The sequence below is a fragment of the Ovis canadensis genome, chromosome 2 (assembly GCF_042477335.2).
Source record: "Ovis canadensis isolate MfBH-ARS-UI-01 breed Bighorn chromosome 2, ARS-UI_OviCan_v2, whole genome shotgun sequence".
In the NCBI taxonomy this organism is placed as follows: domain Eukaryota; kingdom Metazoa; phylum Chordata; class Mammalia; order Artiodactyla; family Bovidae; genus Ovis; species Ovis canadensis.
In genome coordinates, this window is record NC_091246.1 from 113,155,031 (window position 1) to 113,174,801 (window position 19,771).

At 38.2% G+C, this 19,771-nt stretch overlaps 1 protein-coding gene across 2 annotated transcripts in view; it reads right to left on the reverse strand.

Moving 5' to 3' along the window:
* The window catches only part of MFSD14B (major facilitator superfamily domain containing 14B), a 118,686-nt gene that overhangs the window by 15,030 nt on the left and 83,885 nt on the right, over positions 1-19,771 (reverse strand). For both annotated transcript variants that reach the window (XM_069576802.1, XM_069576803.1), the window contains exons 4-8: positions 14,839-14,966; positions 12,475-12,589; positions 8,408-8,626; positions 7,425-7,538; positions 2,773-2,844 (exon numbers count right to left, since the gene is read on the reverse strand). In XM_069576802.1, coding sequence (XP_069432903.1) covers positions 2,773-2,844; positions 7,425-7,538; positions 8,408-8,626; positions 12,475-12,589; positions 14,839-14,966 — 648 coding nt within the window. The remainder of the gene's footprint in view (positions 1-2,772; positions 2,845-7,424; positions 7,539-8,407; positions 8,627-12,474; positions 12,590-14,838; positions 14,967-19,771) is intronic.

Genomic DNA, 19,771 nt, shown 5'->3' on the forward strand with positions numbered 1-19,771 from the left:
AGATACCAAGGGAACATTTCATGCAAAGATGGGCTCAATAAAAGACAGAAATGGTAGGGACCTAACAGAAGCAGAAGATAAAAGGTGGCAAGAACACACAGAAGAACTGTACAAAAAAGATCTTCATGACCGAGATAATCATGATGGTGTGATCACTCACCTAGAGCCAGACATCCTGGAATGTGAAGTCAAATGGGCCTTAGGAAGCATCACTACGAACAGAGCTAGTGGAGGTGATGGAATTCCAGTTGAGCTATTTCAAATCCTGAAAGATGATGCTGTGAAAGTGCTGCACTCAAGATGCCAGCAAATTTGGAAAACTCAGCAGTGGCCACAGCACTGGAAAAGGTCAGTTTTCATTCCAATCCCAAAGAAAGGCAATGCTGAAGAATGCTGAAACTACCACACAATTGCACTCATCTCACATGCTAGTGAAGTAATGCTCAAAATTCTCCAAGCCAGGCTTCAGCAATACATGAGCCATGAACTTCCAGATGTTCAAACTGGTTTTAGAAAAGGCAGAGGAACCAGAGATCAAATTGCCAACATCTGCTGGGTCATTGAAAAAGCAAGAGAGTTCCAGAAAAACATCTATTTCTGCTTTATTGACTAATACGTCAAGGCTGTATATTGTCACCCTACTTACTTAACTTCTATGCAGAGTACATCATGAGAAACGCTGGGCTAGATGAAGCACAAGCTGGAATCAAGATTGCCAGGAGAAATATAGAAAACCTCGGATATGCAGATGACACCACTCTTATGGCAGAAAGTGAAGAAGAACTAAAGAGCCTCTTGATGAAAGTGAAAGAGGAGAGTGAAAAAGTTGGCTTAAAGCTCAACATTCAGAAAACGAAGATCATGGCATCTGGTCCCATCACTTCATGGCAAATAGATGGGGAAACAGTGGAAACAGTGGCTGACTTTATTTTTCTGGGCTCCCAAATCACTGCAAATGGTGATTGCAGCCATGAAATTAAAAGATGCTTACTCCTTGGAAGGGAAGTTATGACCAACCTAGACAGCATATTCAAAAGCAGAGACATTACTTTGCCAACAAATGTCCATCTAGTCAAGCCTATAGTTTTTCCAGTGGTCATATATGGATTTGAGAGTTGGACTATAATGAAAGCTGAGTGCCGAAGATTTGATGCTTTTGAACCGTGGTGTGGAGATCCAACCAGTTCAACCTAAAGGAGATCAGTCCTGGTGTTCATTGGAAGGACTGATGTTGAAGCTAAAACTACAATACTTTGGTCACCTGATGCGAAGAGCTGACTCATTTGAAAAGACCCTGATGCTTGGAAAGTTTGGGGGCAGGAGAAGAAGGGGACGACAGAGGCTGAGATGGTTGGATTTCATCACCGACTCAATCGACATGGGTTTAGGTGGACTCCGTGAGTCGCTGATGGACAGGGAGGCCTGGCACACTGCGGTCATAGGGTCGCAAAGAGTCAGACATGACTGAGCGACTGAGCTGAACTGAACAGAACTGAACTGAAGAAGGAAAAACTCAATACCAGAAAAGCAAACAACCCAAGCAAAACGTGGGGAAAAGACCTACAGACATTTCTCCAAAGAAGACCCACCAATGGTTAACAAACATACTAAAAGATTCTCAGTATCACTCATTTTTAGAGAAATGCACATCAAAAATACAATGAGATATCACCTCACACATGTCAGAAGAGCTATCATCAAAAAGTCTAACAATAAATGCTACAGAGGATGTGGAGAAAAGGGAACCCTCTTGCACTGTTGATGTAAATGTAAAGTGACACAGACATGATGGAAGATGGTAGGAATAAAAAACTAGGAATAAAACCACCATATGACTCAGCAATCCCACTATTGGGCATATACCTTGAGGAAACCAAAACTGAAAAAAACCGCCATGTACCCCAATGTGCACTGCAGCACTATTTACAATAGCTAGAACATGGACACAACCTAGATGTTCATCGACAAAGGAATGGATAAAGAAGTTATGGTATAAAACATAATGAAATATTATTCAGCCATAAAAAGGAATTTGAGTCAGTTCTAATGAGATGGATGAACCTAGAGCCTATTATACAGGGTGAGGTAAGTCAGAATTAGAAAGATAAATATTGTACAGTAACGCACATATATAGAATCTAGAAAGATGGTACCAAAGAATTTATTTAGAGGGCAGCGAAGAAGCAATGGACATACAGAACAGACTTATGGACACAGGGAGAGGGCTGTAGAGGGTGAGATGTAGGGAGAGAGTAACATGGAAACTTACATTACCATATGTAACATAGATAGCCAATGGGAATTTGCTGTATGTCTCAGGGAAATCAAATAGGGTCTCTGCATCAACTAGAGGGTTGGGATGGAGAGGGAGGTGGGAGTGAGGTTTAAGAGGGAGGGAACACATGTATACCTATGGCTGATTCATGTTGATGTTTGACAGAAAGCAATAAAATTCTGTAAAGCAATTATCCTTCAATTAAGAAATTAATTTTAAAATATTTATATTAAATTCTTCCTATATCACAACCTCCAGATTTTATTAAAAAGAGAATAATTCTATGATCCGTATCCACATTAGTGGATACAGTGGGTATGATATTGTTCACAGCTGTATAACATGCTACCATGGCAGGGAAGGAACAGAACTGATGTAGGGGTGCAAGAGACCTTCACAAATATTTCTTTGCAGCTTCCTGTGAATCTAAAGTTATTTCAGATTAAAAATGTTTAAAAAAAAAAAAAAGTGGGGTGGATGGGTAAAATAACACTCACCTGAGCCACAATAGACAGAATTCCTACCATAGCTATGAAAGCTGCAATTTTAACAGATCCAAATCCTATGACCTGTGAAAATGAACACATTTTGCAATGTATAAATAATATAAATTTTTTGCATTATATAAATAATAAGAAATGTTATGTTCCATTAAAGCTATAGAATAAAATAGTTGAGGAAAGTTCATGAAACTTTGACAATGGAAATTTAGGCAGTGCTCAAAGCTAAACCTATTTAACTAATAATTTATAGCTAAACCTGTCATGAGAAATCACTGTAAGCAGGCACAACTTAATATAACTAAGATTAACGACTAGCACAATATTTTCTATTACAGGTCTCCCTACTGTTTTCATATGCTTTCCCCACTACAATCCACCAAGAGCTATGTAACATTATCCACTACTAGGGAAAAAAATGAAGAAAAGAAAAATTTGATTTTTGATGCTATCAACACAGAATATATTCACTTGGAAAGTTAAATGGTTCTCAACTTTGGTTGCATATTAAAATCATGTGGGCAACCGAGAAAGGGAGAGGGGAGAAAAGAGATGCTGGAACTCACTTGGTATCAATTAAATCAGACTCTCTGGGCCCAGACACAGGTATGTTTTAAAAAGCTCCCATGGTTATTCCAATGAGCAGCCAAAGTTAGCTAGCAATGATGTCTAAGCCTCTTAAGCTTAAGAGCAGCTATGAAATGCCTGAAATTTTAAGTTTTAAACATCAAGTTTTTAAAGTTAGTTTGCCATCTATTGAAACTATAAAATCCAGAAAAAAAACTGTAAAAATTATTGTAAATAATCTTCACATTTCATAAATGATTATCTTGCTTCAAATCACACAATTAGCTAATGAAAGAGAGCCAGAACTTCTGGTTCCCAAACCAGTGCTGCTGACATTAACACTATCCTATCACTCTCCAATTGAATGCAATTTAAAAAAATGGAATCTATGGTGGTTTAGTTGCTAAGTCATGTTTACTTTTGCAACCCCGTGGACTGTAGCTTACCAGGCTCCTCTGTCCATGGGACTTCTCAGGCAAGAATACCAGAGTGGGTTGCCATTTCCTTCTGTAGGGGATCTTCCCAACTCAGGATAGAACCCACGTCTCCTGGACTGCAGAGAGTCCTTACTGTTGAGCCACCAGGGAAGCCCATGTATGTATTTTTTAATTGAAGTACAGTTGATTTACAATGTTGTATTAACTTGTGCTATATAGCAAAGTGACTCAGTTATACATACTATACATTCTGATGTTCTTTTCCCAGGACACTGAATATACAGAGTGCTATATACACTGTGCTATACAGTAGGACTTTGTTGTCCATTCATTCTATATGTAAAAGTTTGTATCTACTAACCCTAAAAACCTAGTCCATCCCCGCTCATTCCCCAATAAATATATTTCTAAAACATCTTTATTGAGGTAGAATTAAAAATACCATACAATCCACCCATTGCAAGCACACAATTCAATTCAATGGTTTTAGTATTGATATGGGTTTCCCTGGTGGCTTATATGGTAAAGAATCTGCCTGCAATGTGGGAGACCTGGGTTCGATCCCTGGGTTGGGAAGAACCCCTAGAGGAGAGCACAGCAACCCACTCCAGTATTCTTGCCTGGAGAATCCCCATGGACAGAGGAGCCTGGTGGGCTACAGTGCATGGGGTACCAAAGAGTTGGACACAACTGAGCAACTAGTATAGCACAGTACAGTATTAATACAGAGTTGGGCAATTATTACCATGATCAATTTTAGAAGATCTCATTACTCTTCAAAGAAACATGGTATCCCATCAGGAGTCCCATTCCCACACCCAGTCAGTAATCTACTTCCTGTCTCTCTGAATTTATTTATTCGGAGCATTTCATATAAATGGAATCACACTATATATGGTTCTGGGTTCTTTCATTTAGCATAACGTTTTCAAAGTTCACCCATCTTGTAGCATGTATCAGTGCTTCATTGCTATTGCCAAAAAAAAAACAAAACCTGAACATTGCATTGTACAGATGTATCATGTTTGTTGATCCATTTCATCAGTTAATAGGCAGATTGGCTGTTTCTACTTTGCTTCTACTTTTTGGCTATACGAATAATAATTTTTGTTAAGTGTTTTTGTACAGATAGGTGTTTTCAATTCTCTTGGCTATATACCTAGAAATAGATTTGCTGGGAACCCTATGCTGGACACTTTGAGGAACCACCAGGCTCTTTTCCACAGTAGCTACCCCATTTTACATTCCCACCAGCATGTATGAGGGTTGCCATTTCTCCATATCCTAAGTTGTTGTTGTTTCTTTTTTATTACAGCTTTCTTACCAGGTGTGTTTGGTTTCCTTGATGGGTATTGATGTTAGCCATCCTCTCATGTGCTTATTGGCCATTTGTATATTTTCCTTGAAGAAATATGTATTCAAAATCTTTTGCCTACTTTTTTAGTTGAGTTATATGTCTTTTTATTGTTGAATAAAGTTTTAAATATATACTGGATATTAAATTTCTTATAAAATAGATGATTTATAAGTAAACACAATTTAAACTAAAAATATATGTGTTAATTATATGTGAGCTCTAAAAAGTGAGCATAAATACAGAATAACAGAATTATTCTGATTTGTTTTAACTGTTGTTGTTGATGGTGATATAAGCATATGTAGAGCTGGACTGTGAAGAAACCTGAGTGCCGAAGAATTGCTGCTTTTGAACTGCGGTGTTGGAGAAGACTCTTGAGAGTCCCTTGGACTGCAAGGGGATCTGGGTGTTCTATGGAAGGAATGATGCTAAACCTGAAACTCCAGTACTTTGGCCACCCCATGTGAAGAGCTGACTCATTGGAAAAGACTCTGATGCTGGGAGGGATTGGGGGCAGGAGGAAAAGGCAATGACAGAGGATGAGATGGCTGGATGGCATCACCGACTTGATGGACTTGAGTTTGAGTGAACTCTGGGAGTTGGTGATGAACAGGGAGGCCTGGCGTGCTGTGATTCATGGGGTCGCAAAGAGTCAGATACAACTGAGTGACTGAACTGAACTGATAGGAAAAATGGATACAGAAGAAAATATTCACTGTTGTTAACTATACATGTGAAGAAAGGAGACTTTTTTTTTACTTTCTTCCTTGGGCTTTCCCATTTTTCCTACATTATTTTCCACATTACATGTACATTTAATGATGCATATGTAATTTTCTACATTTAACACCTGGGCTTCCCAGGGAGCGCTAGTAGTAAAGAACCCACCTGCCAGTGTGGGAGATGCAAGAAACATGGGTTTGATCCTTGGGTCAGGAAGATTCCCTGGAGTTAGGAAAAACCCCACTCCAGTATTCTTGCCTGGAAAATTCCATGGGCAGAGAGCCTGGCAGGTTATAGTCCACAGGGCCACAAAGAGTTGGACATAACAGACTGACTGAGCACGTACACACACACACACACAAAACACAGTATCTCACTACTTTTCCCTCTAAATCTCCAGCATCCTCCAACCATAAATGAGAAAAACAAAAAAGGAACTGCTTGAAAAAAAAGCTTTACTTAAATGTGCTACCATATAAAATACTACAGTCTCAAACTCTCAGGAAAACTATGAGTGGCAAACTTAACAAATTTTATTTGAAATATCTCTAAAGATAGAGGAATTTATCTTAGGGGGGAGGCTTGCTCTGACAAAGTGGAGTAAACCACTAGAAGAAGGACTTCAGTGAAATCAGTGACAGACCAAGGCAGGATTACAATGAAAGGCAGTTCAGACCTTAGCAACCCAAGAGACCTGAGACAGCAGCTGGAAAAGCAAACTTTTTAAAATTGCCTTAAGTCAACTGCCTTTTGGGGGAAAATGTGAAGCATAAACTTTTAAAGGGAGAAAAATCAGAAGACAGAAAAGATTACTTTGGTCATTATCTATGACCTACCTTGAAGTCCACAGTGGTGTTTTTTTGTTTTTGTTTTTAGTGGGGAGTGTGTCAGGGGCAGGTGGGGGTGGTTTGCAACATGTGGGATCTTACTTCCCCAACCAGGGACCGAACCTACATCATCTGCACTGGAAGCATGGAATCTTAACCACTGGACTGCCAGGAAAGTTCCTACAGTGGCCTACCGTAGATGGCTAGGCAAACTGAATGTGATCAGTCAGACCCAGGGGTCACAGTTCTTCTGAAATAAATTTTACCTCTCTGAAATTTAATGAGTATTATTGAAGATTTAATAAATTTTGTTTCTACTAATTATTTCTGTGTAATTCTCAAGGAAATTTTTCCCACAGTGAACATTTTATTTTAAAAAATTATTGCACTAGAGTTCTCCTGACTACTAATTATATGTCAGCACCTACGTTTACAACTAGAAGTAAGTCAACACATTTTTTCTTCTTACAGGCTGTGTGCTTAGCTGCTGAGTCATGTCTGACTCTTTGTGACTCCATGGACTGTAGTCCACCAGGCTCTTCTGTCCATGGGGATTCTCTATGCACAAATACTGGAGTGGGTTTCCATGCCCTCCTCAGGGGATCTTCCCAACCCAGGAATTGAACCGAGGTCTCCTGCATAGCAGGTGGATTCTTACCAGCTGAGTTACCCGGGGTTTTTCCATAAAACACTTCAAGACCGATCCCAGTCTCTGATTTTCCGGCATTCCTTACTCACCTGCCTGAGATAGAGAAAAAAACTTGAATACTGTCCAGCTTCAGGAAGGTATGAAAGAAAAACAGTGATGCAGATTAGCAAAATGGTAGAATCTTTTCCAACTTTCTTCAGTGACTAGAAATAAGCAGAAACAGAAACATAAAAAGCAAATAGATACTGATGTCACTGATATTCTGGGATATTAGCGTCACTGTTTTTTGATTTCTTAGGGTGGATAACAAAAGATGAATGGATTAAAAAAGGAAGTGAGCCTTAACATAAAATCAATTACCACCTCTCTAAGGACATTACAAGTCCTAATTTCAAAGGTATATATTTCATATATTACAGTCTTTTCTCTTTTTTAAAAAAACATTTTTGCTCATCTCATATGAATACTGGTTCATATACTGAAACAGATCCTGGACATACTATGAACAGACTCTGAAAAATAAAAAAACCCACACTGCTACAGAACCTTTTAGGAAAATCTCATCTCTTTTCACTCATAATAACTCCTTTAAAGCCACAAACATTACATGGTTTTCATTACACATAAATTTATTCTTTAAAATATTAATAATTTGCCCATACAATTGGCAGAAAAATAAATGTGCTCCAGGCATGGGGTCAGTGACAAGATTCTCTGACTAGTAACAACTTTTTCAATATTATACCTTTGCCCAAAATCTTTACACCCTTTTCTACACAGGATGTCTGAGTAGACCAAAAGTTGCACCAAAAGTGCATCTCGTCTCTCATGGTAACCACATACTTCAGTTCAGTCAATCAGTCATGTCCAAATCTTAAGAATTATCAATTTTATATATTCCTTGGTGTACAGTTCACCTCTGTCCCTTATTTTCAATTAATTTTTTCTATTTTTACTAGAGAAAAAAATAAACCAGCAACTGCTAGGATGCTTGAATCTGCAGAAATGCACTTTTATTTGCATGGTTTAGAAAGATATTTAGGAAAGTAAGTGTTTTCATGTTTTTATTTACCGCAAAAGGGTCTGCTTGTTTCCAAGAAATCCGGGCTCCCCAGGAAAGAGGTCTCATTTTCTCTGGCAAAGATTCCGGAACAGCCAACAAGATGAAGCAGATGTCTAGAAGAGCTACCACTGTGGCTACTAGCACAACAACGCTGTCTCCATAACTGGCAGAAAGGTACGCTCCAATGGCTGGGCTGCTAACCAGACTGGCTGCAAAAGTGGCTGAGACCTATGGAGAAAGAACACTCTCACCCAGGGTTGCATCTACAGCGGGTGTGCACTTACATTCCTGTTTCCAACCAGGGTCCCACAGGTGCATATCTAAAGCCATCCTTCTCTAACTTTAAAAATACAAAAGGACTGTATTGCATACAACTTTTAAGAATTAAAAGTAATTTTCTTTTAAGAATTTGCTCACAAGTTATTAACTAATTTGAATAACTTTCTAATTCTTGTAGCTTTACTCTAGAAAGCTACACAAACAAAAAAATGATTTATTTAGAAATAAAAAATTGTAAAATCTTCCCCACAAATAAACCATACATATTTTAATCTTCTGTAATTAGGGAACAGGGATATAGAAGGAAAGGAACAAAAAAGTTTTTGCAGGGTTGATAAAAAAATCTACAAACTACTCAGAAACTAGGCTTGATTTCATCTTCCAAAACTGTGCACCATTTCACCATTTCATTAGCACTAACTGGGGGTGGAAATCCCTGGCAGTCTTAGAAAAAGCTATATAACAACAACAAAAATGCAAAAAGATTTGTTGAAGGAGACCTCAAAAGCTTTGTAATTAGAGAAATCCCTGGGCTAGGAGTTTCTGTTATGCTGTCACCCCCAACATCCTAATACCAAAGACCACTGAGTCAGCTGATCACACTTACAACTTGAATCCATATAAGCATGTAGAAGGCTCTCTTTATTTTGAAATGTAGTCTGAATATTCAGAAGCTTAAGTGGACAGCCTCCAAATTATAACCAGACTGGGTATGAAAAGCACATTTATAAGCTGGTCATATAAACTTCTAATGGATTTTAATAGCAACTACAGAAATCATTAACTATGACTGAAATTATGACTCCTGGGTAACCAATGATATTCTTCCTTTATCCATAACCCCCAAGTGACTGTAAAAATACAATGTATTGGAAATTAGTATTATACCAAAATTATAAAAGCCAAAAGTTAAAAATTTCTGGGGGAAAAAAGGAAGTACATAGAACTCCAATTTGAGGAATAGGAATTTCCTGGTTCAATAATTATTGAGTATTTATATGTGCTAGAAAAATAAGAAAACAGAGCTCCTGCCCTTAATTACATAGCATTCCAAGAGTAAAGAACTAAAGATCATGGAGCATACAAATATCTCAGTATTTGTCAAAAGGACATTTTTAATTATTCTGTATCTGTAAGATAGCTTGCAAACTTTTTTTCTTTTTCTTTTTTCAGGTTTGCCATCTCAACATCTAACACACAGAGTTAAATGCAAAGGTTAGTCATTGGCCAAACCCTGAGTCCTATGATCCAGTCCAGGCAGCCTTATGGCCTGGAGGGCATATTTCAGCAGGGCACTCCTCTAAGTAACTTCTCTCAACATACCTATGACCAGGCGTTATTATAACTGGCATTTTACAGATGAAGAACCGAGCTAGAGACAGGGAAACTAAGTCATGACCACTTTGGTTCCAGAACTCTCTCTCTCTGAAATCCTTCCTTAAATACTACTGCTTAGCACAGCAGCTTTGTGAGGGATTTTTCTGATGAAGGCAAAAGAACAAAAATCTAATAAAACTAAAGAGGAACAGTGTTTCCTGCAATGTTGAGAAAAGCTTCACAAGTGTGATAAATGAGGCTTCTGGCACCCCTCAACTCTGCTGACCACCCCTAAAAAGCCCACCTTGAACATCCTGCCTTCTTTGAAGCTTTCCTATCTGTTTCTCCCTCTGTCCTCCTCCACAGCATTCAGGAGATGTCCTGTTTTAGGACATGACATGAGAAACATTCAGGGGAGGTAGGAAGAAGGAAGGATGGAGAAGCAAGTAATAGCTAGAGGGCAAGTGGCTTGGAGAAGTTTTTAAACTACTGATGTCTAAAGTCAACAAACTAAAAATGACTGTTGTGTTTTGTGGAACAACAGTAACTGGCATATATGTCCATCACTGAGCCATACAATTATTCATTCAGTCAACACTGAATGATTGCTTACTGTCTTTCAGGAAGTGGAATTTAACAGAAAGAATAAGACTCAGGAGAGAAGTAACCTGAGTTTCTGGCATTCAGTCCCTCTCCAACCATTCAACAATCCAGTCAGGTCACCTTTCTTCTTCCATCTTCTTACTATAAACATTTCAAACACAGGAGAGTTGAAAGAAGAACAAAACGTACCCTAAAGGGGAGCAAAATAAGCTACCCCAAAATGTGCCACTTTGGCATGTGGATTGTTTCAAGCAGAAGGCAATTTATGACCCAGGAGACTCAGGCAAAGCTTTTTACCTTTCCCAGAATAGCCTACTGCAGTCCATAGGGTCTAAGAGTCAGACACGACTGAGTGACTGAACTTAGCTGATAACAACCTGAAAGAGCTTAGAAAGGAGGCCTATACCAAGAAATACTGGTAAATACTAGATAACTTTTTACATTAGATACTAAATACTAAAGATAACTTTTTGTATTAAAAGATAATATTATGATAAAGATACTAAGTACTAAAGATAAATTTTTAATATTAGAAAGACTTACCTACATGTAATAGCAAACATCTGATTTGCTCTCCTTGTCTTCCTGTGAATTATGTTCCTCCCCTTTGAAGTCCCAGACCCCTATAGTCTTTCTCCTTAGCTCAGGATGGTATATAAGCCTCATCCACTGACAGTTCTTGAGCCTTTCACATCTTTGTGAGACTCCCACACATATGAAATTAAATTTTTTTTCTCCTATTAATCTATCTTTGGTTTTAGTTGCTAAATCGTGTCTCACTCTTGCAACTCCATGGACTGTAGCCCACCAGGCTCCTCAGGATTCCCCAGGTAATAATACTGGAGTGGGTTGCCATTTTGTTCTACAGGTTCTCCCCAACTTTATGTCAATTAAATTATTTTGCTCACTCTTCCCTTGTGGCTCAGCTGGTAAAGAATTCGCCTGCAATGCGGGAGAACTGGGTTTGATCCCTGGGTTGGGAAGATCCCCTGGAGAAGGGAAAGGTTACCCCACTCCAGTATTCTGGCCTGGAGAATTCAGTGGACTGTATAGTCCATGGAGTTGCAAAGAGCTGGACACAACTGAGCGACTTTCACTCCCTTAACTCAAAGAACCTAAAAGGGAAGAAGGGAAAACTTTCCCTGTTCATACCCACATACCCCAAGAGGTTCAGACATTGAACACATGCCCACAAATGCTCAGCTGTCACTTTCCCCCATTGAACCACTTAAATATTTCTCAAGGTTGTGACACTCTGACGTAAATGGTTTCAGACTGCCATCTTTCATAGGTCTTTCTTCTCCTACATAATCACAATGGCAATATCTTGCCTAAGAAAATCAGAAGTGACTTTCTAATATTCAATTTTCCCAAAAATGTCTCCTATAACTTTTGTTATTGACTCAACAATTATTTCCTGAATGAATGTAGTCCTTTTTCTGTAGTACTACATTCCAAATAAGTGTCTGAGTCATACAACCTGCAATACAGTGACAATAAATTAACATAACTGAGGTTCTATCACCTCTCCAGTTCTAATTAGGTGCACAGAGATCTATGATTGTAGCAACTGTTTATTGTTTATGGTTCCTCAAGAGATCAGCTAACAAGAAACAAATCAAACCAAATTAAAAAAACTTTGCAAGTGACAACTCACATATCCTGCCAATCTTCCAACACTACTAAAACCAAAGGATAACTCAGTAGCAATTTCTACCTTGCTATTTTTAGTTTCTCACAAGTCTCCTTTTTTATTTCAACTGTTTTGGATTTTCTTTACATGATTAACACTATTTTAATAAAAGCTCACTTTCTAGTAAATTTTTAGTAGAATGTTTATTATTTCTCTGGTTAAAAACCATAATCTATTATCTTACCCATCCATAAGCAGTACTTCGCTCATGTTCCTGAGTGACATCAGCTACATACGCAAATATCACAGAGAACGTGACTGAGAAGACTCCAGATATGGAAATCATTGCAAAATACCACCTATAAAAAGATTATTTTAAGCATTCATGAGAGAAGTAGTGTATATACACTTTTATAATCAAAACCAACGATATTATGTAAAGGTTATACACCAAAATATAAATTGTAAAAATACATGTATATTTAAAGATATAAAGGACAACTAATAAAATTATAATCAAGATGGAGAGGAAGTAGAAACATACCAATATTGTCATTGCTCAAGGGGTGTTAGTACATGCAGTTTAAAAAAAAGAAAAAGTAGGAGTATGCAGTAAAGTTAGTTTTAATGGTAGCCAGAACAGAAATTAAAACTTTCTAAATTTCTGAGTTTTAGCTGAGAAAAATACATATACACAAAAGCAGGAAGCATTTTAAAAATTAATATAAGACAAAAAATTTCTACCATATAAAATAGATGCTTAACAAAAATCTAGTTAAAATATTAGCCAACAGAATCTCATAGAACAAAATGTAGTATTTTAATTCTAGGATGTAATGATGTTTCAATATTAGAAATCTATTAATATAATTAATCATGGTAACAGATTTAAGGAGAAAATTCAAATAATCTCCACTGATACTAATGGCATCAAAGCTTGATATTCCCTTGATTTTAAAAAAGAAAATCTCTAAACAAAATAGGAACTAGTATTTTTCAACCCAAAAGCTAGCTTGATATTCAAGGATGAAACATAAAATTTCCTTCATATACATGAGGAAGATAGGCCCATAATCATCAATTTTATTTAACAATAATAAAAGATTTTTATTTTATGCATTAGTCAATACAAGCAATAGAAGCAGCTGCATGACAACTGGAAGAGAAGAGGTAAAATCATTTTAAGATCCTAAAGAAAAAAATTGTAAGATATTGAGAGGACAAAAAACCTAATGCATCAGAAAAGTAGGACTTGTTCTTGAACAGAAAGAATCAATACCAAAAAGTATTTTATAAAAATCTATCTGGTAGGAACCAAAATGATTCCTTATAGGTACTCAACACATTTAGAACATGACAAATATTGACATAAAATTCCTATCAGATAACCAAACGAGAGTATTCACATTGAGTATCCCCCAAATCTATCAGTTGCATTTAAACCCAAAATGACTGAAACACAAAAGACCCTTCCATTCTAAACTGTGTTATTCACATAGGAATAGCATCTCAGCAACAGGAATTCTGACCAAAATATCATTCATTCTTTGGGCTCAATAAAAACTAAGTTACAAGTCAGGTACAAATTTCAACACATTTTTATTAACCAAATGACTTTGGTTATTACATGCTAATTATTCTTTCCCTATTTATTATGAAAAAATAAGGTCAAATTAAAATTCACATTATGATTCAGAATAGGCTGCTGGACATAATACAGTACACACTAAAGTGACTCCTGCCCCCTTTTAAAAAATTAATTCATTTTTGTCTGCACTGGGTCTTTGTTGCTGGATGCAGGCTTTCACGAGTTGTGGTGGGTGGGCTTCTCATTGCGGTGGCTTATTGTGGGGCACCAGCTCTAGGGCACGAGGCTTCAATAGCTGTGGCACACTGGCCTACTTGCCCAGTGGCATGTGGAATCTTCCTGGGCCAGGGATCAAATTCGTGTCCCGAGCACTGGCAGACAGAATTCCAACTGGACCATCAGGAAAGTTGGACTCTTGACTTTTGATGTAAACTATGTTCATGTCAGTGCCCTAGAACAGGGGTCTTCAACCCCCAGGCAGTGGACTGTGGCCTGTTAGGAAGCGGGCCACCCAGTGAGAGGTGAGCAAGAGAAGCTTCACCTGCTGTTCCCCATGGCTCCCCAATGCTCTCATTACAACCAGAAACACACACCCACCCCTCCTTGTCTGTGAAAAAATTGTCTTCCATGAAACTGGTTCCTGGTGCCAAAAAGCTTGGGGATTGCTGCATGAGCTGACAAAAACAACATATCTTCAAAGTCAAATGAGCCACAACTGAGTGAGTACAGAGACTGCCCCCTCTCAGGACCCAATCATGTAACTTACCTCATGACAAAAACAACTGCCCTTAGAGACACCTTTTATTTCTATTTCTTCACCTAAGTAACTATCTTAGACATTCATGTCCTCATTTATAAAATGGGCATGATGGCAACTGCCTACTTGTTTTCAGTATTAGCAAAGAGTTCAAATGAAAATACAGGAACAATTGCTCTGCAAAGGTTGAAAAGTGCACTGTAGATGTATTGTCCATATGTGACTCCAAACAGACAGTCATGATGGAGGGCCTAGTCACTCACCATGGACTGATTCTCATCAGTGGAATTGGGAAGCAGGTGAAGAAGACAGTGACAAGAAGAAAGGGCTTCCTTCCCCACACATCAGACAGTGCACCTATGAGTGGGGCACTCAAAAACGAGAGCAGACCCTGGAGAAGAAAGCAGAAGCAAGGGTCAAATTTATAATGTGATTCCCCCAATTACTTATAATTTTCATTTTCTAAATGAATTTCTAAATGCTCTAATTCATTTTAGTGGCTCTGAAACAGAATAATTTGTAACATTAAATACAACCTGTTTTTTTAAAAAAAGATTCTAACAAAATTTGTAAGCATGCTATTTGAGAGGGAAGAAAAGGATAAAAGCTTGTTTTCTGGGTGAAACTGGAAAAGTGAGGTGATATGAAATATATATACTCATAGCTGGCCCTTAATGTGAACACACACCAAAGGTATGGGAAGAACCCAGACACTTAATTCATTTTATAAAAACATACAGCATATCTATTACGTGCAAAGCTCTGAATTAAGTGGTGAAAGGAAGACACTCAGATGAATATGTACTTTCTGCTCTTAAAGGGCTTGTAAGCTAATAGGGATAAACAGGATGAATGTGCATATACTAAATGTCCATAAAAGAAGTAGATTCTATTTGTCTGATGAATTTAGGATCAGTTCAGTTCAGTTCAGTCGCTCAGTCGTGTCCGACTCTTTGCGACCCCATGAATCGCAGCACGCCAGGCTTCCCTGTCCATCACCAACTCCCGGAGTTCACTCAGATTCACATTCATCAAGTCAGTGATGCCATCCAGCCATCTCATCCTCTGTCATCCTCTTCTTCTCCTGCCCCCAGTCCCTCCCAGCATCAGAGTCTTTTCCAATGAGTCAACTCTTCGCATGAGGTGGCCAAAGTATTGGAGTTTCAGCTTTAGTATCATTCCTTCCAAAGAAATCCCAGGGCTGATCTCCTTCAGAATGGACTGGTTGGATCTCCTTGCAGTCCAAGGGACTCTCAAGAGTCTTCTCCAACACCACAGTTCAAAAGCATCAATTCTTCAGCGCTCAGCTTTCTTCATAGTCCAACTCTCACATCCATACATGACCACTGGAAAAACCATAGCCTTGACTAGATGGACCTTAGTCGGCAAAGTAATATCTCTGCTTTTGAATATGCTATCTAGGTTGGTCATAACTTTTCTTCCAAGGAGTAAGCGTCTTTTAATTTCATGGCTGCAGTCACTATCTGCAGTGATTTTGGAGCCCCAAAAAATAAAAGTCTGACACTGTTTCCACTGTTTTCCCATCTATTTCCCATGAATTTAGGATAGAGATAATGAAAAGTTGCACAAGAGTTGAGGCTAAAGGGAGGCAAGAGCACCACCACACATAAGCAAAGAAAGTAAAAAAACCTCACATTTATCACTTCCTCATAATTTGCTAGTCACTCTGCTGGCTGACCACTTCCATATCAATTTCGTTTTTGATGTCAGGGCCCCCTGAGGTGGCCACAGGCTTGCCTCTCAGACTCTGTTGGTGCCACTGTCCTCCCTTTAGATGCTATGCCTATATGCATGGCCACCACCACCTACATTATGAATAGTTTTCCAATCTCTCTTCTGAGTTCTGTGTCTATAGTCAAATGGACTTTCCTACTTGGACATTTAACATGAACACTGTTCCCTATAAACCTGACCAAACACCCACACTTCCTATCTTGGCTAAGAAGCTGTCCAGACCTTCCCCATCATTCCTTTGCTCCCCAAGGTGATTTTTCAGACCATTCTCTTATAATGACCTCTCTTGGTCTATCCCCAGCTGTGATGCATTTCAGCATTTCTTGTCTGGATTTAAATAAAAAAATCCTCTGTTCCCTGCCCTTGGTTCTACTTCCTTTCAACCTGTCCTCCACATAATCCCAAGAGAAACCTTGATGAGCTGCAGACTTCAGTTCTTTGATCCCCTGTTTAAAATCCCAACTGTACAGAATTGAAATTCTTCAAGTGTTTGAACTCTGCTTTTAAATAGTAAAATTAAAAATGAGTGGTGGAAAACCAAGATAGATGAGATAAAAGCGGGGAGATGTTGATAAATAATGAAACTAGATGATGAGTACATGGGTGTTTATTATCTTATCTCCTTTTGTATATCTGAATTTTCATAATATATTAAAAAAAACCCTTCAGCACAGCATACAGATAGAATCCTTCAAAATGTAGTACCTAGCACACATCCTACGTTTTGGCTATATGCAATACTTCTTAGTTTTCTGAACATACTACATTCCTTTGTGCAAATGGGCATTTGCAAGGCCCTTGCTGTGCTTGTAGGCATTTTCCACACTTGGACCTGGTAAACTACTAGTCATTCTTTTCAACTCTGGGCCAGGAGTACCTCTTCCTCTATTTTCTTAGCTACTCAAACAGAATTAATCACACTCGTTTCTGAGGGGTGCAAAACAAATAACTCCTGTCTCCACTCTGGCACATATCTCTTCTATTGTAACTATAATACACTATTACAATTACTTGTTACTTGTCTATCTTCTTTATTAGATTAGAAATTGAGATTAAGGTTAGAGGAATGATCTTCTTTCATCTCTGTACCCTTGGTACCTACCACACAGTCTGGTGATAAAGGTTTGCAAAGAAGTTTGGTAACCTGAATAGAACTTTTATGAGGAAATCAACTCATGTTTCTAAGGCTGAGAAGAGAAACAACAGGATTCTAATCCGCTATCAGCCACTAGTAAACCCAGAGACAATGGGCCAGGAGACAGGTAAACCGAAGCAAGGGGGAGGTAAGACTAAGACTCAGTGGAGGGGAGGTAAGCTTAGGAGAAAAGCATTTGACTCCTCTGAAATAAATTAATTATTATTAATTTATTATTAATATTATTTATTATTTATTTATTATTATTAATTATTATTAATCTATGCGTATCCTTGGAAGAAAAGCTATGACAAAACTAGACAACATATTAAAAAGCAGAGACATTACTTTGCCAACAAAGGTCCTTACATTCAAAGCTATGGTTTTCCCAGTAGTCATGTATGCATGTGAGAGTTGGACCCTAATGAAGGCTGAGCACTGAAGAAGTGATGCTTTTGAACTGTGGTGCTGGAGAAGACTCTTGAGAGTCCCCTGGACTGCAAGGAGATCAAACCAATCAATCCTAAAGGAAATCAATCCTGAATATTCAATGGAGGAACTGACGCTGAAGCTGAAGCTCCAATACTCTGGCCACCTGATGGGAAGAGCTGACTCATTAGAAAAGACCCTGATGCTGGGAAAGATTGAAGGCGGGAGGAGAAGGGGACGACAGAGGACTAGATAGTTGGATGATATCACTGACTCAATGGACATGAGTTTGAGCAAGCTCAGGGAGATGCTGATGGACAGGGAGGTCTGGTATGCTGCAGTCCATGGGATTGCAAAGAGTTGGACAAGACTGAGTGACTGAACAACAAGGCATCAAACTGTGCAATTTATAAGACACATTGGATTTCTAGCATTTGGTCTGTTTTTGCATCAAAAGAGTTAAATGATCTCTTTAACTGCAGAGCCAAACAACTGCAGAAGCAGGGCTGAAATTCATGCCCTGCAACATCAGTTTTATAAATTTAGAAAAGCAAATCTTTTACGTTGCTTTAAAATCCTCTAAAAATATCAAATACCTGAGTTCTTGGGTAGTATAGAACTGGTCAAGAAAAACATGGTAATAAATTTAAGAGGCCAAAAGAATAGAAATAAGAATCATCTCAAAAACAGTAACAAAATCTAAACACAAAGAACCCTGGAAAATTTTTTGGACAGTTCTGATTTTATATTTCATACAATAAGATATGGAATGCATGCCATTAAAACAAAGGACATGAGAAGGCCAAGAATTAAAGTTTTATTTAAAATAATGCAGTTTTTACAAAAAAAAAAAAAAGATACTATTATCTAGATTCTGGATTTCAATTGTAATTTAATCTATTAAGTAATTATTATTTTAAAATAATGCTCAGTGACAACTGTTGTTCAGTTGCTCAGTAGTGTCTGACTCTTTGTGACCCCATGGACTGCAGCCCACCAGGCTCCCCTGTTTTACACCATCTCCAGAGTTTGCTCAAACTCATGTCCATTGAAAAGATGATGCCATTCAACTATCTCATCCTCTGTCACCCCCTTCTCCTCCTGACCTCAATCTTTCAATCATTAAAAGATCATTATATTTTTTAAAAATAATTCTCAGTGACAATAGATACTCAAAATAGCCTCTGGGAGAACCTACATTTATTATGATGCTGAAATACAATCTAATAAAATACTTGCCTCTTTGGAAAACTTGTATTTCTCAAAAATCAAAGACTTTCTGCTGTTTCAGAATTACTTCTTCATCACCCAGTCCATCCTAGATCCTATCATGACACATTATTAGAACAGCAGATTGAGAGGGATATCTGTACCTTGACTGGGCAAGTACTGCCGCAGCCCTAAAGAGGAAGAGCACGATTTGCAAATGAGAAAATATTTAAAGATTAAAACCAGGCTGGAACTTCCCTGGTGGTCCAGTGGTTAAGGCGCCACACTCCGAATGCAGCGGACACAGGTTTGATCCCTGGTCTGAGAACTAAGATACCACATGCCACAAAGCATGGGCAAACAACAACAACACCAGAGTGACATCAAAATCTTAGCCTTTAGCATAAATATAGTTAGCTCTCATTATCTACACTGGTTATGTTCTGTAAGTTTTCCACGAACACCGAATTAAGAGAATCTGGAACTGCTGTTGTAGAGGAAACAGAAGGTTGTATTCCCACCATTCTCTGGTCACATATTTTAATTAACTGATCAATATATAACCTTGGTTTATGTGTGTTTCTCTTGAAAGATGACTTATTTAATATGTAGGCTGCTGACTTATTAACACTGAAGTCTCAGCCTCAGCACTATGACTCATGTCTGAA